Consider the following 22,539-nt stretch of genomic DNA (forward strand, 5'->3'; position numbering starts at 1 on the left):
GGTCGGGTCTCCGGTTTTTGCTGTGGGCGGCCCCCAAAGTTCCCCCCAGTTCCTTACTGCGGTAGGGCGCCGTGCAAAGTTCCTTTGATTACCCGCTTTGCTGCACATCATGTTGGAACTTTTGGGTGTCGGCCAATCACAGCCCACGATGGCTTCGCATTCGCAAGCACCACTGCCAAATATCCCACTTGCTCAGATCATGTTGCAGTAGATCTGCTACGTAGCATTGCCATCTCACTGTCGATGGATGATGGATGGCATATCCCTACTTTTACCTACTTGATCAATACAGATAGACATCTCCTCATTCTCATCCTTGCTGCCGTTGTCTTTTCCCTCCGCTAGCTACCTCTTCTCTTTTCTTCTAGTTCCCTTTTTCTTTCTTTCTATTATATATACACTTTATACAACCACATCACCATGTCATCGACAACAACAACACCAGAAACCAAGACCGTCCTGGTGATAGGCGCAACAGGCAAGCAAGGTCGGGCTTTCATCCGCTCCTTGCTCTTCCCTTCGGCAGCGTCAACACCATCATCACCCACAACGACAACCTTCCCTAGATCCCAAGCTGAAAACTGGCGCATCCTCGCCCTCACTCGAGACGCCTCTGCCCCACCAGCCCAGGCGCTCCTCGAAGAAGCCAAACAACACAATGCCACATCCAAAATCACGCTTGTAGAAGCCTGCCTCAACACACCTTCCACCCTCCGGACAGTGTTCGAATCCCACCCCAACATCTACTCCGTCTTCGTCGTGCTCGCCTACCCTGGACTTGGCACACCATCAACGGCCCAAAAGGAGAAAGCCCAGGGGACCCTGATTGCAGATCTGGCAGTGGAGTTTGGGGTCAACATTTTGGTGTACAGCAGCGCGATCCCCATCGGTCCAGATCCCAGCCATGGGATCGACGAGTCGAGGAAGCAGAAGAGAGAGGTGGAGTACTACATTGAGGACTTGGGGAAGAAGAACCCCGGGCTGAAATGGATCGTGATACGGCCGGGGTTCTTTTACGAGAACCTGGAGGGCATGTTTGGGGCGATCGGGGCGACGATGTATAGGGATGGGTTGAAGAAGGAGACCACGCTTCCGATGGTTGCGTCGGGGGATTTGGGGAGGGTGGTTGCTGGGTTACTACAGGTACGCGGTTTTGTTTGGTTGCTCTTGATGGCCCGCGTGTTTGAAATGGTTTGAGTAAACAAACAAGATGCTGACAACGTGTAAACAGAACCCAGAGCCATACTTCAACCAGTTTCTCTGCGTCACGTCTGGCCCGATGACGATGAGAGAGGTGCTTGAGGCTCATAAACGGGCGACGGGGAAGCCGATGCCTGCTGCCCCAGGGTTTGTGGGTTGGATCCTGCTCAAGATCAACAAGGGAGCGCAGGATCTGGTCAAGGAGGCTGAAATCAACCATGCCAACAGGATGAGCGGGAAGTTGCCGACTTTTGAAGAGGAGGTTGAGCGGGCCAAGAGTGTTTGTGAGCTGCAGACATATGAGCAGTGGAAGAGGGCTCTGGCGAGTGGTGAGGGTGGGGGAGACGAGATGTCGAGGAGGGTGAGCACGAGCAGCTGGAACAACTTGTCGTTGATGAAGCTGTTGACAGGGCGGTCGTAGATCCTGACACAGGATTCCCGAGGGGTTTCCTTCGACTTCACGGTGACAAACTAACACTGGGGGTAATTCTTTGATTATCAACAAACCGGACGAGTCGGTTTGATTGTGGACGACCACATGCATTTCATATGTGTATATAGAAGCCAGTAGATATCTAGGTAAATGGGCAAACAAGGTCTTCTTTTTGATTGCTTCAACGTGCGTCTCTTGATGACTCTACTCTCGCTATATAACTCTGCCTGTTGACCCTTCTGCCGTTCCTGGGGCGTTGCTTTTCGTCCTTCTCACCACTGCTCGTAGGCCAAGTTGTCCCGGTGTTATTGTGGTGTCACTGACGAAGGGGTCTCCCTGTCGTTGCAGGGACCATAGCGGCCCAGCCCGCACAGACCCACATTCACCCGGGGTTTTTGTGGTAGAGGACTTACAGCGTACCGACCTGCTGGGAGAGCAGTTGGAGCACTGTTGACGATCTCACCTTCAGGTGGTCTGTGCTCTCCCACTCAAGTATATATGCCTGCCCATTTTCCCAGCTTCATGCTGCACTGCTTCCTTTCCCTCTCCATCCACCGAGAAGATTCCTTTGCATACACATGCAAAGCACCACGACCATCTTCTCGTAGTAATACCGCTCGTTAGCTTCAGCTACCCTCGACCTGTCACCTTTTTACAAGCAAGGAGTCGTACATTAACAAGGTAAGTCGATTCCCTGCCCTCACCATTTCCCACCACAACGCGACCGACACTGCCCGCCCTTCTTCATCACCTCGGGCCCGACATGATCCCTCTCTCCATCATCCATCCTCCTCCTCTTCTCTTCTTCCTCACCTCCTACACCTCTCCCCACCGACATCTCGAGATCGCAAGGTTGAGGTTCAAAAGTCGCACCGGTGCCAAGGCGCGAGTCAACGTCTGGCGCAGCCCTGCCCCACCAACCCCGCCAACATCTTCACATGCAAAGTCGCGTCACCCTGGTTCATTGTTTTGGTGGTTGTCAAGCCAACTCTGAAACTTATCACGATTTCTCGCGATCCCCATCATCACCATCAACACTATCATCACAATATTCGATATATTTCTATACAGATCTACTGAACAACAATCATGTAGAGATGCCGCTACAACAAAACACGTTTGTTGTGGTGCCCAACCCTGTCACCTTCCAGCAAGCGCTCGCTATGGACGGTCCGGAGTCCAAACCTCCAATGACCACCAAGCAAGCTCAGAAGGCCTATCGGGAAGCCAATAGGCTGCCCAAAATGACGAAAGCCGAAAGGCTACGTCGGGAACGGGCCGAGCGAGAGCGCGAGCGGAAGGAGGAGGAGAAACTGAAGGCCTCGAAGAGAGCCAAAGTTCTCCGTGACAGGAAGAAGGAGAGGGAGTTGGAGCTGGTGGAAGAGAGGAGGCGGCAGGGTTTACCTCTCGTTCGCGTGAGGCCGAGCCAGGCAACCCTCTCGACCTTTTTCAAGGGCAACGGGGTTTCGCGAAAGCGAGACTCTGACGCCTACCAAGCTGATCGGCCGGCGATGATGGAGGTAGAAAACAAGGAGAATCTGACTCCTGTTGGAAGCCCTTCCGAGTCGGCCTCGATCAAGAGACAGCGTTTGGGGGAGACTCAAAGCCAGCAAGATTTCTTGCAGCGCGACGAGCCTGCAGCAGCTTTCCTGCACCCATCCAACTCTCCGGAGGAGCTTCTTGAGGCTCTTATCGATGACTTTCCGACTGCCTCCCAGGCGGCTCGGGAGTTGGAAGAGCCGCGGGTGGAGACCACGGAGCCGTCACCGGTTCGCAGAGGTCCGCCGGCATTCATGAAGTCCTCTCCTATGCACCGATCGGTGTTGAAGCAGGCCCTTGCGAGCAGCCAGAGAAATTCGGCACCGCCGCTAGACGCCCTGCCAGACCCGGTCGTCGATGACGACACCGGGTATGTTCGTCCTATCACTTCCCAAGATTTGGTGTTCTCGAGTCAGGAGGTTTGGGATCCTGAATTCGAGGACGATGAGCCGATCTTGGTGCAAGATGGACAGAAACAAACGGATGTCGTCAGCGACCTTATCAATGATAGTTCCCCGCGTGTGCCCACGGGGAGGGTTTCATTGCCCAACCGGGCGATGGCTGATGAGATCAGTTCGGAACCGGTTGGGGAGCCGTCCGCGCGAGTTGAAAGACAGACAGAAGATACGCTGGACGGTTTTACGTACAGTCAGTTCTTCACGTCGTCCTTCAACTCTGCGGACGAGGAGGTTGGGCAGCCCGAGCCTCTCAACCCGCCACCTTGCGAGCCAGAGCCTCCCAAGCGATCTCGGTCACCCCAACGGCTCTTTGGATCCAGCGGGAACGGGATCGCTATCCTTACGGCTAGGGCTGCAGAGCTCCAAGCCGAGAAGGAAGCGGAGGAAGAACGGCGAAAGCAGGCGGCGCTGGAGCGCGAGCGGCAGCGGCGTCTTCAGAACTTGATGGAGCGTTCGAGGGAGGAGGAGCGGCTGTTTGCTCAGCAGGCGGCTGCTACCACCGAACTCTTCACGTCACAGCACGGCGGGACGCGAAATGGGGATAGCATGGCACCGCTGAGCCAAGAGTCGGACTACGGGGCTGACTGGATGCTCGATAACATCGAGCTGATGGACAGCTTGGTGGTTCCGGTGGAGGCTGGGTCGCAAGACTCCGATGAATATGGACCGGCTTGGACGCTCGATAACGTCGAGTTGTTGGAGGCCCAGGTCCGCGGTAACGCTTAGGCGACGACTCCAGTGTTTTGTACGAATTTCTTTTTTGGATATTTGGACGATTCATGATGATGGGCGTTGTCTACGGCGCAGCGTTATTGGTTCTTCATTGGATTGTCTTCGACTCTTGGGCTATGTCATTCTTTTGGATGATATCCTGGACAACGGCATGCTTTTTTGGGGGGTTGTTTTGTACGATATTAGGTGTTTTTTGGGGGGTTGTTTTGTACGATATTAGGTGTTTTTTGGAGGTACTTTGTACGATATTAGGTGTTGTTTGGGGGTGTGTAAGATAGGTGGGAGGGCGGCGAAGACGGACTCTGGACCTCCACGTGGTGCCGCCTGGGAACCTGGTCTTCGTTCGCGATTGGCCCGAGCCAGCACAGAGCAACGCAAAAACTCTAGATAGGTTGGAGGTGATATGGGACAGGGGAGGTGGAAGATGGAAGATGGAAGATGGGGGGAAGGAAATGGGTGATGGATCATCTGTCATGGTGAGGGTTAGGGTTCTACCCGGCCATATCAACACAAGACAGCGCAGTGGCAAGGTCTCTTGGGAACACGAGAATGGCACCGTGAACAACACGTATGTACGTATGGATGGCAATAGGAAGCTACTAAACTTGATATTTCTTAGGGATTGCCTCACACTCTGCCGCGATGTGTCACGATGTCACTCGTTGTGGGGACTTCCGTGAAGGCCGGGTTTATGGTCGCCCTGTGTGCCCAAGAGCTTGCAACGATTGGGCAGGAATTTGAGATGCAGGCCGACGCAGGTGCGGCAAAGCTTGCCCGCGTGCCCATGTTCCCCCTGTCGCCATGTTGGAATCCCTCCCCGAGGTGAGGCCTGAGATTTCAGCACATCCAGGTTCCATGAGCCAGCGCCCAGAGGATAATGCAGTCATCAGCCCCGACGAGAGGAGGCCACCAAACGTGCAGTCTCCCACATGCATGATGTCGCCCTGGATTTCTTCCCCAGCTTCTGCCGTTTGCTCCATCTGCCCTGCATCTCTCTCCAACCTGCGCCCCCCCGCCCTTCTTTTTGCTGATGCTCTTCTGCACTGACCTGAACACACACCCCTGTCGCTTCCACCTACCTAGACTGTCGGGCTGAGTGGCCCGAGGCGGCACAGCTTTTGCTTGTGTCTCATCTCATCTTCAACGACACCTCGTCCCCTTCACCGCACGTCGCGTCGCCTCAACATCCAGCAAAAACAGCACAGGAACATGACGAGGCACCACCGTCACTACCGTGAAGGCGGCCGAGATCAAGAGCCCTACGAATACGGCTGGGATCCCATCTCCATCCCTGGCGCCGCTCTCCCCCCAGTCCCAGTTGACATCCCCATCCCCGCCCCCGCCCCCTCACCACCAGGTTCCCTCGTCTCATTCACCCCACCTCATCGTGACCACGCTGATCACTCCGACAGCAAAAGCAGGAGCAGGAGCAGGAGCAAGAGCAGCAGGAGGAGAGGATTCTCGCCAACACCTTCCACCACCCCTCCCAATCCGCGCCCAGTATCACGCCGATCCGTGACTGGCAGGTCCATGATTGGAATGCCGACTGCAGCTACCGTCATCGGCTCTGGATACCGGGAAAAGGGCTGGGATTATGATGAAGCAGACACCCCAAGGACACCCCGTCAGCGACACAGGGATTTTGAAAAAGGTGGTTATTTTGAAGACAGGGGCACGGCGAATCTGAAGTCCAGGTGGGACAGGACATCACAACTGCACTCTGCTGTCTTGATACCACCGCCGTCGTCGGGATATCGCCATGCCAGGTCCAGATCTCTTTCCATATCACGAACCTCACCATCAAGCAGCGTCAGTTCCTCCCCTGAGTTCTTTGGGATAGGGGGTTTTCCTCCCATCAGGACAAGTGAGCATCGCCATCGCAAGGACAACAAACACCACAACCACCATGCCCCGTCAAAAAAGCACCACCCTCGCTCGTCACAACCACAACATTGGTATCAGCATGATGTCGCCAGTCATTCCTCTCCCCGCGTTGCCCTTGCAGAAGCAGGTTGGCCTCTGACAACTTCGCGGCCTGTGTCACGGTCACCGCCGACGCACGAGCCGTACGTGCAAGAGTATTCTCGGTATGGACATCATGGCAGCGCTGGGCAGAACGGGAGTCGAGAGTATCGCCCCCAACATTTCGGCGGATACGTTGCCGTTGATAATCTCCATCATTTCCCTGAAAAAAACGACCTCCGGATGGGCCTTCAACGGATGGGTCTCGCGAGCACATCCGCCTTGACCGAACCCAACACAAACCGCACCAGACGTAAAGTGACGGGGACTGCAAGAAAAAGAAGCGAATCTTCTAGTCGCGTGGCGGAGACTGATGACGGTGTCCGTGAACGACTCCCACCCACCGGGTAAGTCATTCCCTGTTGGTTTTTGTTCATAAACCGGTCACTAACATTCATGCTCCAAGACAACAATACAAAGAGGTCCACTGCCTTATTCTCACCTGGTCCTTTCATGACCTCCGAGCAGAGGATTACATGGCCCCGCCAGCAGCTGATTACATCTCCCTCGAAGACGAGAGCGAGCGCTTGATTAAAACCCTCAAGAATTACGGCTGGCAAGTCTCCGAACACCATATCGACATGAACCGGCCCGTCGAAAGCACCACCGCAAGACTCAACAAGTTCTGTCAGCTGGCCTCGGACGATGTCTTGTTGGTGGTGTACTACCACGGCCATGGTTCCCTTGACGAGGACAATGAACTCGTCTTTAGCAGCCACGACCACCCGGAAAACTCCGAGTGGGCCAAGAAAGCAGCTGCTGACTTGTACTCTGAGCTGCTATCTCGCCAGAACGGAGGACACGGGCAGAACAAGGCGGCATTTGAAGCCTTGATGAAGAAGTAGTACGTTCCCTTGATTCACCTGCTGTTGCTTGTCAGTGTCGCTAACAATCAAACCTTTTTCACAGCGAGCGATACCGCCCTATATCGCACCTCCCCTGGTCCACCCTCCGCCAACCCCTCCTCACCTGCCCCTCGGACGTCCTCTTCATCCTAGACTGCTGCGCCGCCGGCGGAGCCAACCTCCCTTCCTCTTCCATCCCCCAGTCCAACACCTACACCAAACACCTCTTTGCCGCCTGCGGCTTCGAGTCCTCGACGTCCGACGACATGACCGCAACCTTGTGCAACATCCTGGATGACAACGCTGCGCAGGGCGCCAACAAGACTGTTCTGACGACAAAGAGACTGCATCAATTGATAGAGGAAAGCCTCCAAAAGAAGAACAACGGGGTGGGGACCAGCCAGCCGATTTTCAAACAGCTGCTGCCATTGGATCCGGAAAGGAAGATACACTTGCCTAATCTGGGGAACCACCCGAAGGGGAGAGGGAGACGGAGCAGGCGGGAGAGTCAGAGCCATGCGAATATGAAGATGGTGGCGGTGAATAGGAGGGGGAGCGAGGAGAGTATGAATGGGATGATGGTTCATGGGGTTCATCATGGGATGGGGATGGTGAGGAGGGAGGGGAGCGTGAGGGGGTATGTTCTTGCTTGAAGAAACACCCGGCTTCAAAGATTCAGCGTGGATGGAGTAAGGGCAAGATTGTGTTTGAATACTTTGTATTTGTGCGACCTTTGGGATTTTGGGTAGCAGGAAATCTTCTGGCGCGTTTATCAGCATTATTCGGTTGCATGGGAAGGGAAGGGGCACGTTTAGCTTTTGCTTTTTGTCTTTTGCGAAAGTGCAATCCAGCGCCAGCGCCAGGCATCGCGCGGGAAAGGACGGGTTCTGTATAGGTAGCTTTCTTTGTCTGTTAGTATAAGCCAATGTGATAGTAGCATAGCATATCTTCTTTTCTTTCCTTGAAGGCAACCAGACATGATCGACTGGAAAGGTGCCCTCAGTTACTGTTCTGTCAGGGGTGAATGATGACAGTGAGCACAGGCAGTGCTCTTGTCCTGCTCTTCCTACAGCGAGTCAGCCTGGCTGGATCGTCTTATAGTGTTCCCGGTCCCCTCGATCTCCTGACCTCCGGGTCAGTCTACCCCCTTTTCTACCACAACAAGCTCGACGCTTACCACCACCGCCTACATCATCACCACCCAATCCCCCCACCATGGTCCCGCCAAAACCAGTGTCCTCCTTTTTAAAGCCCACCCTGGGCTCCCCCCCCCTCCCCCTCCCCCTTTTCACCATCCCCACCAGCCTCAACGGTTTATGATGATGACCCTACCCCCATGAACCCCCTCAGCGTATGATCTGTTTCTTCGGTTTTGCTTCCCCGGATCAAACCACTTCTCTGGTTTGTTCTCATTGTCTTGTTCTCTCCTCATCTCAGCCTCTCGTTTGATCTGTTTCTCTCACCCCGTGTTCCCCATGCAGTCCCCTCGACAGAACCTCCATCGGGATATCTAGTTCCCTTCCTCCTTTTGGTCTCCTCGCTCTGTTAAAGAGCATGCTAACCGGTACTTGGCGCACTCCCATCCACGGCTCACCTTTACGCCTCCTCTCCAGCATTCGAAACTCTATCACCCATTTCCCCACCGAGTAGCACTCAACGTGCGTTAACAATGCAAGCTGTTCGTTTATCCCTTTCCGAAGTCCGCTTGTTTAGTGTCCCCTTTGTCCGGCGGTCGTCTGTATCTCTTTTCCCCCGGTCAACACAATACCCATCACCCCCTTGCGATCTCCGTGATGCCCCTCAACAACACCACGAAGCAGGCCGCGGCCGCGACAACAGAGGTGGAAACACCAAAGGATTCTCCAACTAGTACTACGAACGCCCAATCACCCTTGGTAGACACGAGCCCTGCTCCGACGACCACAGCCAGCAGAAGGTCTTCTTCGTCCGATGGATACATATACCCAGACTCACCAACATTGGGCGCCACTCGGTCAAGTGGAACAGCAGGTTCAACAGGCACGAACGACGATACTGAGGAGGATAACGATAAGGGGCCCTGGGGCGTTCCGAAGGTTCACGAATCAGTAGGAATGGCCACGCCAGTTGGGCAAGGTGAGTTCAACCATCCAACACTGAGGAAACCCGACCGCTGATTGTCGTACTCTCTCAGTTTACCCCTTACGGCGGAGCTCACGATTCGCCACGGCCCCTCGCACCCAGTTCAAAGCCAGCCGAACTCCGCACGGCCTCCCTTTCAGCAGCAGCTGTACCCCAGTCGAGAAAGACTTGGAAGAGCTCTATATCACAGACGAATGCATCATGAGCAGCCAAGAAGAATATCATTCACCGCATCAGCCGCGCCTCGAGGCTGGGATCCTTCCCGAACCCCCCCCTGACTCGTCGTTCATCAGCGACTACCAAGATTATACATTTATGCGGAGAGCCCAGTCAAGAGGCCTGTTTGGCATGATGGAGACCATCACCGAGTACTCGGAGGAGTCCGAGTCGATCCACTGCGGTAAAGAAAAAGACGGCGAAGACGAGGTAGCTGTACACCCACCGCCCCTGGCCCACAGCTATTCTTCCATCACGGCCACCACCAATGTCTCTCGGCCGTCTACCAGACGCGGACGTGAAGAAGAACCCCGCGAACCTCTGGACAAAAGTGAGCCGGAGCCACTGGCACTCGAGGACCGGCTCAACATGCAGGCCTATGTTCGTGCCATGGTCATCTACGGAGGCGGCGCGCCAGAAAGAACGTCGTCCATTCCCCAACACATCCGCTCGGCGCCAGATGATGGGTCTATTGGGAGCCTGGCCAGCATGCTCACGGCATCAGACGCCAGTCTCAGCACTGGTATTAGCACCAACCTCACAACCCAGGAGAGTGCCGTCAGTGCGAGGTTGCGTCAAGAGCTCGACCTCATGTCTTCGGCAAGAGGAGCTCCGGCTGGCCCTGGGAGTCGACCAGCAACGGCCATTGGCAACACCGGACTCCCGGGTATCGACACCTCCAATCCTTTTGCGTTTCTTGCTCCTCGATCTAGTTCTCTTGTCAGCACCTCCACCATCACTGCCTTCAAGCCAGAACCCAAGCCAGAGGCTATTTTAGAACCTACCTCAGACACCGAGGGAGAGAAGAGGGTGCCAAAGGACTACCTCGAGGGGCAATGGAACGTCACTCCCGCGTTTCCCGACGAGAGCATCCTCCACTTCCTCCAAGAGCCATCCAAAGCGAAAGAGGGTCGCTCAAGCAACACACCCTCATCGTCCTCCTCCAACGCTACCGAAAGAAGCACAAGCACGGTGAAGCTGTCCTCGCTCAAGGAAGATGGCGGCCCTGAAGGGATCGAGACAAAGTGGGGCTCCGAAGAGACCCCGAAGCCGGAGCAGCCACCGGTACTCTCGTCAGCACTCCAAGATAATGTGCGTCGGTGGTACCTCGAAGAGGTCATGTTCACCCGCATCATCGCCAAGGCATCCGTCAGCATACGATCCATGCCGGACATGTCGTACATGTTGGTCCCCGAGACGGTTCGAGCACAGATCCGGCGGCTGGGAGAGCCGCTCATCCAGTTTGGGTATGAGATCCAGAGGTACTGTCTCGAGTACATCGAGGGATATGACTTGGCGTGGGTGATCCTTCAGTGGCAGCAGGGCCAGGAGGGGCGGGATGATACGCCCGAGGGGAACACGAAAAGGTGTCAGAGGGACAGCGCAATCGACATGTGTGACCCCCGAGGCTCGCCGGACTGGTCGCACGCGGGAAATAGCCAGAGCAGAGCGCGGGTCTCGACGACACGGCTCCCCGCCCAGCTTCAGCTTCCGCCGGTTGAGGAAACGCCGAGGCCTGAGAAGCTGCCTAACGTCCAGGGATGTGACGATGTGCCATCAAACGACACCCCCAGCCTCGAAGCCGATGCTCGGTCCAACACCCCATCCCCCACCGCAAGCAGCGAAGACACCCACGCCAGCACGACCCCATCATCCCCCGGCCCGCCTCTCAAGCCCCGCCCACGACCGCTGACCGACGAGGAAGAAGACCAGCTCGTCCGAGCCATCAACGCCGTGGTGACCGAGCTCACCCACCTGCGCGACGACCTGGACGAGATCCACGACCATCTAGCCAAAATCAAAGTCTCCCGCCTCCCCACGGCCGAAAACACCGAGGAAACTAAACAGAGCTTCCACAAGCTCTACATCGAGCTCGTCCCCCGTATCCCCACCCAAATGGACAACCTCCTCGCCCTCATGGACGAGAAGACCAAGGTCATAGCCACCATCCTCGACGGCGGACCAGAAGGCAACCCCACCATCCGCGACATACACACCATCCCGGAAATGACCATGGCCGGCGGCCTCGGTCTAACCTCCAACCCGTCCTCTCCCATTACCTCCCCCTTCGTGTCCCCCCCCCTCGTGTCCCCCTCCCTTTCCCCCTGCCCCGTGGCCCTACACGAACGAGGTGAAAACCCCCCCCCCACAACCCGCCTCAAAACCCACCTCCACCACCTCCTCCACACCTCCCAAAAAACCTACCCCTTCCGCCTCGCGTTCGCCCACGCCCATTTGTACACCCTCCGCAAACTCTACCACTGGCCCCGCCTCGACCCCTTCACCTACCGCTCCCTCTCCTCCCTCGAGTCCCGCCTCGAGCGCCTCCGGAAGCAGGACCGCGTCAACGACGGGGCCGGCCACCTCTGCGCCATGTCGCACTCCGTATTGCGCATGGCGCACGGGATCCAAAACCGTCATCGACCCCAACAACTCGACCCGGGAAAAGGGGGTCAGAGAGACAGTAATCGAAAAGACTCGCGACGAAAGGGGGGGTGGATTGGCCAGCATGAGTGGGAGGTTTCTCGATCGTATCGTCGGGAAGGGGAAGGGGTGGTCGTCTCCGTGACGGACCTGGACAAAGATGTAGAGAGAAAAAGATCTGTTAGAAAGTGAGGTGGGTCGTGATCATTGAACATTGTCTTGAAAAGGGAACGGATTGGGCGTATCCGCCTCCGTTTACCTTGGGCAGAAGAAGGCAGCAGAAGAGGGTCGAGTTGGGAGTCGGCTTTGTGCCCGTCTCTTTGCGCGTGGTGCTGTTCTCGTCAGGCTATCAGGAGCTGGGGGGCAGCTGAGCAAATAAAAGACCTATCAAGGTGGGTAGGGACAGTGATTTGTAATAGCAAACAGAAAGAGGAACTGACCTGGAATGTAGAGAATAATGTCAATTCTGCACCGTACTGTATCCCTGACTTGATGTGAGATTGTTGAATACATTGCTGTGTGTGTGATGTAAAGAGAAGGCTTTAAAACAACGCCGCGACAAAACACCAAACCAATACAACAAGGACACATACACACATAGACAGATAGCCATCTATACCCATTCACAAAAACCCATGTCTTCTATCCGTGGCCGAGAAAAGCAGCGCTAAAAAGGCAACCAAACACCAGACCATGCAGTAAACACCGGACCAAGCCTTGGTCATCCATGCCGAAGGAAAAAAGAATAACTAGGTAACCTGTCCGTAAAGCCCCTCGCCAGAGAGCAAATGGTATAACCCAAACCCGATCCGTCCATGCACCCTTAAAGAAATGTTTGTAAATGTCCCTGCCTCAGAGAAAGAGACCGACCCAGGCCATCTTGCTGGACACCTCCGACTCGCAATCTGGGACGTTGCATAGAGCCTTGTTCTTGCCTGGCCCGGCGCGGAAGTGGGCAGTCTTGCCCTTGGCTCTGCCACGTCCTTCGTAGCAACTCTTGCAGTACACCTGGGAAATTAAAAGTCAGCAAAAAGAAGCAAGAGGTGGGAAGGAACGAACAGCGGGCATGACTTACGTGTCCACATTCCTTGACAGCCCAGAAGTGGTGCTCTTCATTGTCCTTCTTGTTCCTCGCTCTTTTCTGGGGCGGCATGTCGGCCCTGGACTCGTCTGGGTCGTACTTGAGCTCTTCCTCACAGCCGGCACAGACAGCCACATCCTCGCTAGCCTCTCCGGTGGCACGGGTGAAGCCTTCTCGGGCAGGCTTGGGCGGAACATGGGCGGGTTTGGGAGCGGTATGCTCTTGACCGGCACGATGGAGTCCATAGTTCAAATCGGGGCCATGCGCCCCGAGGGGGTTATTGGCAGGACTCCGGCCTAGCGCTGTCACGTCGCGTAGTCCGAGAATGCCGTGAATGCCAAACATGGCAGCCGGCTGCAGTCTGTGTTGGAGTTGGTGCACAAAGTGGCTGAAAGCGCCAGGGGCTCGGAAGGAGCCACCAGCACCTAGATTGTCGTCCTCATCGTCGTTCACCAGGTCAACGAAAGGAGGAGGGGGGCGTGGAAGGTTGGGCCGGGCTTGGGCGCGGGCGGCATGCTGTCGGCGCGGGGGAGGGGTCGGGTCGTCCATAGTGAGGTCGATGATGTCGGCGGCGCCGGCGTTTCCGAGAAGGCTACCGTCGCTGCGGTTGAGGGAAGGCGTGCGGTGGTTCAGAGTTTGTCGGCGAGGATTGGGGTTATGGTTTGGACGCGGCTGCCGAACGTCGTCGTCATCTTGTGTCAAATCGATAACCTCAGCGTTGGCAGCTGGCGTCATGGAGCGGGCCGCCGCCATTGTGCGAGGCCGGCGCACAGGTCTTGCGACTTCCATCTCAACAAGCTGGTCCAGAAAGGCCACTTCGTCCGAGTTCAGAGAACCAAAACCAAAGCTGCTCTCCCTGTTCCCCTGCAGTTGTCCTGCGCGTCGGACTTCGGGAACTAACTGAGCGATGGGCGGCAATCGATTAGGCGAGGGTGAGGGCGAAGGCCGCTGATCAACAAAGAGAGAATCCTCACTCGACTCTCGATTTGCAGTGCTGTCGTCACTGTGGTCGCTATGGCTTTCGTCGTGGTCGTCGTCGTCGTCGTCGTCGTTATCCCCAACATGCAGCAAAGCCCCCACGTCCAAATCTTCGTTGTCGAGATAGCTATCGTCGTCGAATCCGTCAAAACCGTCGTTATCGCTGTCACCAAAAATGTGGTTCATATAATCGTCCTCGTGGTTCAGGTTTGGCTCGGCGGTGAGGTTGATACCAAGAACGTGACGCAACTGGTGAAGGTGGTGCAGATGGTGATGCAAGTGCTGGTGTAGCTGATGCTGGAACTCTGCTTCCTCTTGTTCGGCGTGGTCGTGGTGGTGATGGTGGTCGTCGTCGTGGTCGTCGTGGTCGTCGTGGTCGTCGTCGTTGTCGTAGAAGTCGAGGTTCGCGTCCAAATCAGAGTCAGAGTCGGATTCGTGGTTGTTGTCGTGGTGGTTGTCAGAAGAGTAGAACCCCAGGTCGGGAGAGCTTCTGTCCATAACGGCTTCAGTGCACCTTGGCAGGTCAACCAAACAATGGCATTACACGCGCCCCACTCGGTCCTCAAACCTGACGCTGTAGTGTACACTCGGGCTGCCAGAAAAGGGCTCGAGCTGTTTCTGGAATTTGGTGTATGCGTAAGGGAAAATGTCGCCACAAGGCGCGCTGGTGGCTGCTTCTGGTGCGAGCGATGATGAGAGAAAGAGACCTCGGACACTACGAGGGCCACAAACGCCGCTGCAAAGGCAAGCAAACAGCGCCAATAGCAACACAATTTGCCCCACTTTTGCCTCCTGCAAAGAGAAATGCCCTCAACCTTCTTTTTTCTTTTCAGGTATATCCACTGTCTTTTAACACCTTCAAGTGTGTTTAACTGTGTTTAAAAGTCTACCAAGTGTCATTTGTGTTAGTTTCACGGTGCCAGTTACGGACTATCTTCCAGGTTGTCCACAACCAGCATGCCTGCCAAGTATCAGTGCCTAAAGTGAATATTATCAGCAGCACACATCAACAGACACGGTCACTTTCAAGGCAACAGGCAGCTACTGTGCAGAGTAAAAAAATAAAATAAAAAAGAGAAAAGACCCCAATTGCTGGTTTTTCAGGCGCCACCGAAAAGCAAAACTGAACAAATATCTGCACTATACTACAAGCTCACAGATTCTCCAATGTTCGCCCTTCTCCTCTATGCACTCTCCTTGAGCACCGAGACCACACCCTCCTTGTTGACCGTCACCAGAGACTTCGCATCTGTTCCCCAGCGGATAGCCGTGCCTGGTACGCTCGTCCTGAGTGGCTCGGACCACGCCTTGGCCTTCTTCAGATACATTTGCACCGTGACGCCAGTGGACCCAACTGTCGCGAGGTACTGCCCAGTGCGGTCCCACGCAAGAGACTGCGCATCGCCCGTCTGGAGCTCCTTGGCCTTGGCCGCATCACCCTCTTTCCGCAGGTCGAAAATGGTGACCGTCTGCTGGCCCTTGCCCGTTGCCGCAAACCAATACCCATTCTCGGAGAACACCAGCGCCTGGACAGGAGCCCCAAGGTGAAAGTTGACAACCTTGACGCCATCCTTGGTCTGGAAGACATTAATGTCTCCCGCCTGTGTGCCAGCAGCAAGAAAGTGGCCGTCGGGGTGGAAGGCACAGGATGTCAGAGCTGGTGAATTGGTCAACAACTTTTGTGTTGGTATATAGCGAATGGGGGGGAAACATACCAGCATCCGTGTAGCCTCGAGACACCTGTTGCAGTGTCTCAAGATCGTAAAAGACAAAGCTCTTGTCAACGCCAACCGAGGCCAGGATACGGCCACCGGGGTGGACAGTGAGACCAGTGACTGCACCGGCGTGTACGTGGAATGAAGCAACCTCGCTGCCGCTGTCCAACACCTTGACCGAGCCCTTGGAGGTACCCAGGATAACCTTGCTTCCCGTCCACACCGTACATGTTACTGGCTCACCGATATCCAGCGAGCGCTCCACTGTGTTGCCCTGAATGGAATAGATATCGGCCTTGCCATCCAACCCGCCAATGACAGCATACTCGGATTCGACATCGAGGGAGGAGGCTTGCGAGACGGAGAGATCGGTGTGCCCAGTTTGCTGGAAGGCTGAGACTTCGTCTGGGGTGGCCCAATTCTCTGGGGCGGGTCGCTTCTCGCGCCGGCGTTGTGTTAACCTGCAAAAGAATAGTCAGCACCATGTCATCGCTACTCCTTTCGCCCAGAGCTTGGTGTCCACGTACTGTTGTTGCACCTCATTGACATGTTCCACCAGTCCTTCTGGGAGACCCTCGTTGTCTACCGCCATAGCATCGCCATTGGAAGCACCGCCAGCCGAGGGCGCAACGGTGATCTTGGAAAGAGCATCCCGGGCCTCATCCCGCTCCTTGGTCAACCGCGCAATCACGCGCACGGCGGCATCGTGTTGGTACAGGGCCGTCGCAAGCTCTTCTCTTGTTCTAGACAGCTGCTCCCTTGTGTTGTATGCTTCCAATACCAACGCGTCCCACTCATCCTGAAAGGCCTTCAACAGCGACGGCAGAGAGGTGAAATTTGGAGGACGAGGTCGGACGACGCGGCTGGTCTTGACATCGAGGAGGTCTTCGGGGTCGAGCTCTTCTTCGGTGCCTGGTTCTTTTCCGTTTTCTTGAATGTATTTGAGAATTAGGCGCTTCTCAAAGACAGTGCCTGGTCATCGGAGGGTTGGTTAGCTTGCGACCTCTCGAGCTGCGACTGCGGCAGACTGACCTGTCTTTCTCGAAACAACAGGCTCCTCGGGAACCTCGCCAGACACTGCGTCAGATTAGCGAATGATCGATCCCAGAGTTTTCCGGTATCGACTTACGTGCGCAAAGCATTTTTGGATATCTGCTGGTGTTCTCTATAAAAATTAGATTTTTTTGGCCATAGGTCAACTGCGGTCAGCCTGGGACTGTGAGACTACCAAAAGTGAACGCGACCCGCGCGCACAGTCGCACTTGTGTGGGGCGTCTTGGCGCAATGGCATTCATAATTCAAACACTGTGGACATCTTACATAACTTGCCTGTTGAATACACAATTATCTTATCGATAAGCCCTTCAACATCGTTATTACTCTTTGTCACAACCAAAGCATTTTTCAACTGATTCATTTCTTTCTGCTTTGTACATAAGTACGTACTCTCTTTACCATCTCATTGTTTTCCCTCAGGATGGAACACGCATTGATTCATACAGCAACACTGCCCCTCATCACCAACACCGCTGTCCCTCCCAAGTGGATTTCCTTGACCTTCCCCTCCTCAGTGACACTCGTTTCAACCACAATCTCACTTCTTCTGCCCATTTCAACACCCTGTGTAATCTCATATATTGCCCCCTTCTTTTCCGTCAAGGTCAGATACGCGCTCAACGTACACCCTGCGCTTCCCGTGGCCGGGTCCTCAAAGCCCAGCTCCACCATTCTGGTTTGAACCTTTGTCTTCGACCCCTCGTCGGTATAGACATAATAGTACCTACCTACAAAGCTCTTTTCCCACTCTCCCTTGTCCAGAAAGTTGGAGATCTTGTCAAATTGAAGGCGAGGCGAGTCTGTCACTTTGGCCAGAAGCTCCAAGGAAGGGAGGTTGACGAGAATGAAGGTCATTCCTCTGACAATGCTCACCACTGTTCCCGAGAGCTCAGCTTGCCGGATCTGATTGTGAGGAGACAAGCCAGCTGTGATGATGTCTGATGACTCGGACTTTTCGAGGAGGCTGGAGAGAGTGGACGAGTGGACGTGCACCGCGTGGGGAATCTCAGCCTTGACGTTTTGGCTTCCTTCGACGTTGATGGGAATAGGTCCAGCCTTTGTCAACAAGGTGTTGACGTGTCCCCAGCCCAGGTGGTGAAGGACTAGGTAGGCAGTGCCAATGGTTGGGTGCCCCGCAAAAGGGAGCTCCTCTTCGATCGTGAAGATGTTGACTTCGAGTGCGGTGGCTTCCGGTTTGACATTGGATTCGGCATGTAGAAAGACTGTTTCGGACAGGTTGAACTCGCGGGCTATGCGCTGCTTGATCTCTTGAGTCACCAACGAGCGTTGAGAAGGTGGGACGAAGACAATCGCCAGGGGGTTTCCCTCATAGCGATTTGTTGTGAAGACATCGACAGTGACGAAGTCAAGGCTGAGGGGGGCCATTTTGATCTTCTGTTTTGGGATGCTACCTTGGCTGGTTTAGATGACGACTCGACTCTTGGGTGTCGAGACAGGTATATATGTCACTGTCAGGTCTCGATGTGATGAAATTGAGTCACAGAAGCGGGGAAGTGGGGTGAGTAACCATGACGAACTCAAAGGGCGCAGTTGACACTCCCAGAGATGTTTTGCCATAGTTGCTGATTGGTAAGACATGATATGCTCGATGTCCCTACCAACCACATCGGCGGTTGCCGCCGCTCCCATAACCATCGCCGCTGACCACGCATCTAGAAACTTCAGTGTTGCGAGCATATCCAACTGATAGTCAAACGGCATCTATTGGCGTTTTGGGTCTTCGCACACCAAGCGGCAGCTGGTCCTTGTTCATACAACTTTGAAGATCAAATGTTTACAATGTATTGTTGTCGACAAGGACACATTGAACAACAGGGGTATCGTGAACACTATCCGTTTGTGCTGACAAAGGCTTGACAGAACCAAGGCATTGTTCAGATGGACTCGACAAAGGAGATTGGTTTTATATAAGGAAGGTCAGGTTCACAGTCTTCCTACACATTTTCCCCCATCATCAGCGATCTTCATCATCTATCTGCATCATCCACAACAAACAACAACCACACCGCATTACATACACTCAAGAGGCAGGCCTCTCATCTACACAAAATGTATACCGCAGGTGTTATTTATGCCGTCCTCCTGATGGCTCTGCCATTGGTAGACTTTGCAATCGCCCATTCAAGTCCTTACTCAATCCTTGATGTGACCGCTTCTGCTTCTCAGGCTCAGATTGATGGTGCCTATGAGGACCTGCTACAGACCTTGCAAGATCAAAACGAAAAGGGACTGTGGTCGGGAGAAGGCGACCAGGAGCTGCTTGCCAAAAAAATTGCCGAGATTCAGAAAGCCCACCTTACACTCACTGATTCTTTGGAGAGATGCTTTTGGCACCGCGACACTGGTGTTCGAGATTGGTATGGTCGACCCTTTCTTTGCTGGGACGAGATGGTCAAAGACAAACTCGAGGCGTTGAGGGATGCTATTGCCCAGGACGACTTCTCGAAGCTGACCTGGCGGCCTCGCTCTTCCAGATACTCTATGCTTCCGGCCGCAAAGCCAGACCAAGAGCCGGCCCAAGTTACTGACAGCTCATCCACGCAGGAGCCTCTTGTGACTACAACAGAGACGCCCGAACACAAAACTAGCAAGGTCGATGTTGTCACGGAACCAGCTGCCAAGGTTACTCCCGAATCTATCACCACAAAGGCTGCTGACGAAGTGACCAGGGCCTGGTCAACTATCAGCGCCGTGTTAAGTTACCCTTTCACCGTTGTCATTCCTCAGCTCGGGACCTGGTTCGCCGCTGCCAAGCCTATTGTTGTCTCTTACTCCGAGATGGCTCTGGCTCAGGCTAAGACCTGGTTGGCTATGCTCTGGGCCTTTGTCTGGCTCGTCGCCACCACCGTCTGGTCCTACCTCACCACCTCCTTCAAGCTCGCTCGGAAATACTTCGGGCCTCTGGCACCCTCACCTTCATCGGAATCTATCCCCGCAGACGCCGCCCCCCAGCCTACCATCAGATCCAATGCCGGCTTCAACGCCGACATTATCAGGTCTCTGGATGGTGAGCAGGAGACGGTCCTGACCAAACTCACCTCTCTCGCCCCCATCCCTGACAGCACTGCTACGGTCTTGTTGGCGAGCACTACTAACCCACTGCGTTACCAGTCTCAGTTTGGTTCGGCGACTGCCCGGAAGGTGAGCACTGTTACTACCAAACCTTCTTATTAACTTTTTTGTGGCTCAGCTGTGGGATAATGGTACTTCCAAACTGGAAGAATGATTGGGTCGGTAATCAGGTAAGTAAAGTAATTTTTCCTACTCTCTAATAGAAACATATCTCAACCCCCTTGCAAAAATTCCCCTCACCCGAGAAATTTCTCTCTCCCGTCTGTCCGTGAGTGCGAAAATGTGATCAGACATAGATATAGCACATCTCCCCTCCCAACCCACCCAGCTGATCGTTCATCTCCTCCAACCTCACCCCCGGCGCCGTCCACCCCAGGTCGATGACCGAGTCGAGCGCATTCTTCGGCTGGGTGGTCTGTCGTCTCCCATGGTTGTGGCCACCAGGCATGGCCTGCCCGGGCACGGCGTTGATTCTGTTTTCGGGGTCGTTCATCTGCCAGATCCACCAGATGCGGTCCAGCGCGCCGTGGTGGAAGTAGAAGAGGGGGTCGCCTGGTGAGCAGTAAAAGTCCTTCAGCATATGTTAGCGCCGAAATAAAAAGGTGGCGAAGGTTAGGAGAACATACACCCCCGGGATCACCGCCAATCAGGTAATGTCCCGCGTTGTGAAGACCCCATGGATTGGGGTCACCCTTGAGCTGGGGTTGGCCGAGGTACCTGTTGTAGAAGCTGTCGACGTCGTTGTGCTGAGTGATCAAGTGGTAGGTGTAGTTTGCTTTTGCGCCGGCGACGCTGAACCGGTTGACATCACGACGGAGACAGCGGGGGTTGGAGCCGAGGCCGTCGCGCTGGGGGTTGGGGGGAATGTCCCGGACGACGGAGCCCTTGGGGCCGAGGGAGACTACCATGCTTCGTTACTGTCAGCGGTATATCCAAATAGGGTTAGCTAGAAGGGAAACATACTCCTTGAAGGGTCCAGTAGTCACACAGCCACCGCCTTGATCAGCAGGAATGCGATCGTATGGACGGGGAAACGGTTGAGGGATGCCGTTGTAGGGCGCGAGCTCGCCGTTGCCGGACATGCTGGCTGGTGACCCGTCAAAGAGGAGAGAGTTCAGGGGGTCGGCGACGTAGCGGTCGTAGTTCATGTACTTTCCTCATGTCAGCAACTGGTCATCAGGGCTAGGTAGTAGGACTAATGCACACCGGCTGGTATCCTGTATACCCACACTCCTCTCTCAAGGCCTTCTCGTACACGAAGATGAAGTACCGATGGGCAGCAAAGAGATTCGTTGGGCCGTGAAGCTCTCCCGCCTGCGTCATGTGTGTGGCAACAAAGTCGTCGAAGCGGCTGAGTGAGCCAGGGACCTTGTCTTTGGGTGCCCGGGGAGACTTCTTCTGGAGGCAGAGGACGGCCCGGACGTATTCTTGACGGGCTTCGACCGTCATATCGCTCCTGCGACGCTGGTTAGCTAACAGCTTGCTTGACAGGCGGTCAGGAGGCAGAAAACATACCACTCTTGTCTGACGGCGGCATTCTCGAGCGTGCAGTTTGTGGCTTTGCCCGCTTTGTGCTGCTTGTCCAGCCAGGCTTGGACCTTGGGCATGGTCTCATCCTGGAGTTTGTCGACTACGTCGAGGGGAAAGGCAGGATTGCGCTTCCTATTGAGAGAGTGTGTTAGGCTCGACACATGAAGTCGAAGAGGTGGTGCTTACGTCTTGTATTCCCACCCCCACGCCCCCACGAGCAGTGACAATTGCACAACACCCTGAATACCTTTCATGTCGATGTTGCTTTGGTCAACAATTCTGAGAGGTATGGCTCGTGGTTGTCTCAACAAGGAAACAAAAGGTAAAAGCAGAGCAGTTCAGCTTTTATTTCCCTTATTTCATGTCCATGTGTACCTCCACCGTCTTGACCCTCTATTGCCTTCCTTCCATCTCACCCTCCGAATCCCCAATATCGACCCTGCCGAGGAGAGTTGCCGGACGCCGGCGTCGTCATGTCCAATATCGGCCGGATCCTATGACTTGCGCGCCTAGTTGATTACTATGCCCTCCGATAGAGAGCCAAGAGGTTGGATAGCAGGCCATCTATCTGCCGCCAACTAGAAGAGGAATGATTATCTGGAATTCTTCTCACATGTGCGAACGTGCATGTCTTGGGCTACTTCTCACGTCTCATCTTTTCTTGCTCGCACTCATCCACGCCCCTAATTTCTAACACACCAATGACAGTCATCTGCTGAGGATACCATCTATTTTGTGCCCAAAATCCAATGTATAAATCTCGAGAAATGTAACTTGCTTCTGAAAACATGCTCCGTGCAGGATCTTGTAATACAATGATAGCAGGCGTGTACCTATCATCTTGAACAAAACACAATGATTGGATTACTGGGTAAATACCTGGGTGGATGGGCAAAGGTCGATCTGGACGAGTTGAAACTGGGCCTAATTGAGCCGGGTGTCAGAAAGAGGGCAAAATAAATAGAGGTGAGCTGTATAACGCGCTTATGGTAAAGGAGGTACACGCCCACACACCCACCCCGCGTTTGGTGGTATCCAGATCGCGGCAGATGTCTTCTCCTGCTCGGTTCCCGAGGAGGCTCGCATCCAGCGTGCC

The 22,539-nt window shown here is 54.7% G+C and overlaps 9 protein-coding genes across 9 annotated transcripts; 5 read left to right on the forward strand and 4 right to left on the reverse strand.

The window, feature by feature from the left end:
• Positions 1–420: 420 nt before the first annotated feature.
• QC761_700755 (uncharacterized protein) lies at positions 421–1,818 on the forward strand (the record flags this gene model as incomplete). Its single annotated transcript, XM_062881664.1, has 2 exons — positions 421–1,143; positions 1,232–1,818. 2 exons carry the CDS (start codon positions 421–423, stop codon positions 1,619–1,621), a joined length of 1,113 nt encoding a protein of 370 aa, XP_062728880.1. The 3' UTR covers positions 1,622–1,818.
• Positions 1,819–2,571: 753 nt separating this feature from the next.
• On the forward strand, positions 2,572–4,356 carry QC761_700750 (uncharacterized protein; the record flags this gene model as incomplete). The annotated part of the gene is made up of 1 exon (XM_062881663.1): positions 2,572–4,356. The coding sequence occupies one exon, from the start codon at positions 2,572–2,574 to the stop codon at positions 4,354–4,356; it is 1,785 nt and encodes a 594-aa protein (XP_062728881.1).
• A 1,215-nt stretch (positions 4,357–5,571) lies between these two features.
• On the forward strand, positions 5,572–8,289 carry QC761_700740 (uncharacterized protein; the record flags this gene model as incomplete). Its single annotated transcript, XM_062881662.1, has 3 exons — positions 5,572–6,731; positions 6,791–7,228; positions 7,294–8,289. 3 exons carry the CDS (start codon positions 5,572–5,574, stop codon positions 7,880–7,882), a joined length of 2,187 nt encoding a protein of 728 aa, XP_062728882.1. The 3' UTR covers positions 7,883–8,289.
• A 243-nt stretch (positions 8,290–8,532) lies between these two features.
• QC761_700730 (uncharacterized protein) lies at positions 8,533–12,658 on the forward strand. The gene is made up of 2 exons (XM_062881661.1): positions 8,533–9,344; positions 9,403–12,658. The coding sequence occupies exons 1-2, from the start codon at positions 9,023–9,025 to the stop codon at positions 12,180–12,182; spliced, it is 3,102 nt and encodes a 1,033-aa protein (XP_062728883.1). The 5' UTR covers positions 8,533–9,022; the 3' UTR covers positions 12,183–12,658.
• QC761_700720 (uncharacterized protein) lies at positions 11,809–14,756 on the reverse strand. The gene is made up of 2 exons (XM_062881660.1): positions 13,066–14,756; positions 11,809–12,998 (listed from the first exon to the last, which is right to left on the reverse strand). The coding sequence occupies exons 1-2, from the start codon at positions 14,545–14,547 to the stop codon at positions 12,843–12,845; spliced, it is 1,638 nt and encodes a 545-aa protein (XP_062728884.1). The 5' UTR covers positions 14,548–14,756; the 3' UTR covers positions 11,809–12,842.
• A 335-nt stretch (positions 14,757–15,091) lies between these two features.
• Positions 15,092–16,993, reverse strand: QC761_700710 (uncharacterized protein). Its single transcript, XM_062881659.1, has 5 exons — positions 16,894–16,993; positions 16,797–16,841; positions 16,292–16,736; positions 15,765–16,225; positions 15,092–15,706 (listed from the first exon to the last, which is right to left on the reverse strand). The coding sequence occupies exons 1-5, from the start codon at positions 16,904–16,906 to the stop codon at positions 15,234–15,236; spliced, it is 1,437 nt and encodes a 478-aa protein (XP_062728885.1). The 5' UTR covers positions 16,907–16,993; the 3' UTR covers positions 15,092–15,233.
• Positions 16,994–17,258: 265 nt separating this feature from the next.
• QC761_700700 (uncharacterized protein) lies at positions 17,259–18,206 on the reverse strand (the record flags this gene model as incomplete). Its single annotated transcript, XM_062881658.1, has 1 exon — positions 17,259–18,206. The coding sequence occupies one exon, from the start codon at positions 18,204–18,206 to the stop codon at positions 17,259–17,261; it is 948 nt and encodes a 315-aa protein (XP_062728886.1).
• Positions 18,207–18,890: 684 nt separating this feature from the next.
• Positions 18,891–20,851, forward strand: QC761_700695 (uncharacterized protein; the record flags this gene model as incomplete). The annotated part of the gene is made up of 2 exons (XM_062881657.1): positions 18,891–19,187; positions 19,386–20,851. The coding sequence occupies 2 exons, from the start codon at positions 18,891–18,893 to the stop codon at positions 20,013–20,015; spliced, it is 927 nt and encodes a 308-aa protein (XP_062728887.1). The 3' UTR covers positions 20,016–20,851.
• On the reverse strand, positions 20,200–22,536 carry QC761_700690 (uncharacterized protein; the record flags this gene model as incomplete). The annotated part of the gene is made up of 6 exons (XM_062881656.1): positions 21,630–22,536; positions 21,429–21,575; positions 21,120–21,369; positions 20,877–21,064; positions 20,540–20,822; positions 20,200–20,484 (listed from the first exon to the last, which is right to left on the reverse strand). Exons 1-6 carry the CDS (start codon positions 21,695–21,697, stop codon positions 20,200–20,202), a joined length of 1,221 nt encoding a protein of 406 aa, XP_062728888.1. The 5' UTR covers positions 21,698–22,536.
• Between the last annotated feature and the right edge of the window lie 3 nt (positions 22,537–22,539).

The sequence above is a fragment of the Podospora bellae-mahoneyi genome, chromosome 7 (assembly GCF_035222275.1).
Source record: "Podospora bellae-mahoneyi strain CBS 112042 chromosome 7, whole genome shotgun sequence".
Taxonomy (NCBI): domain Eukaryota; kingdom Fungi; phylum Ascomycota; class Sordariomycetes; order Sordariales; family Podosporaceae; genus Podospora; species Podospora bellae-mahoneyi.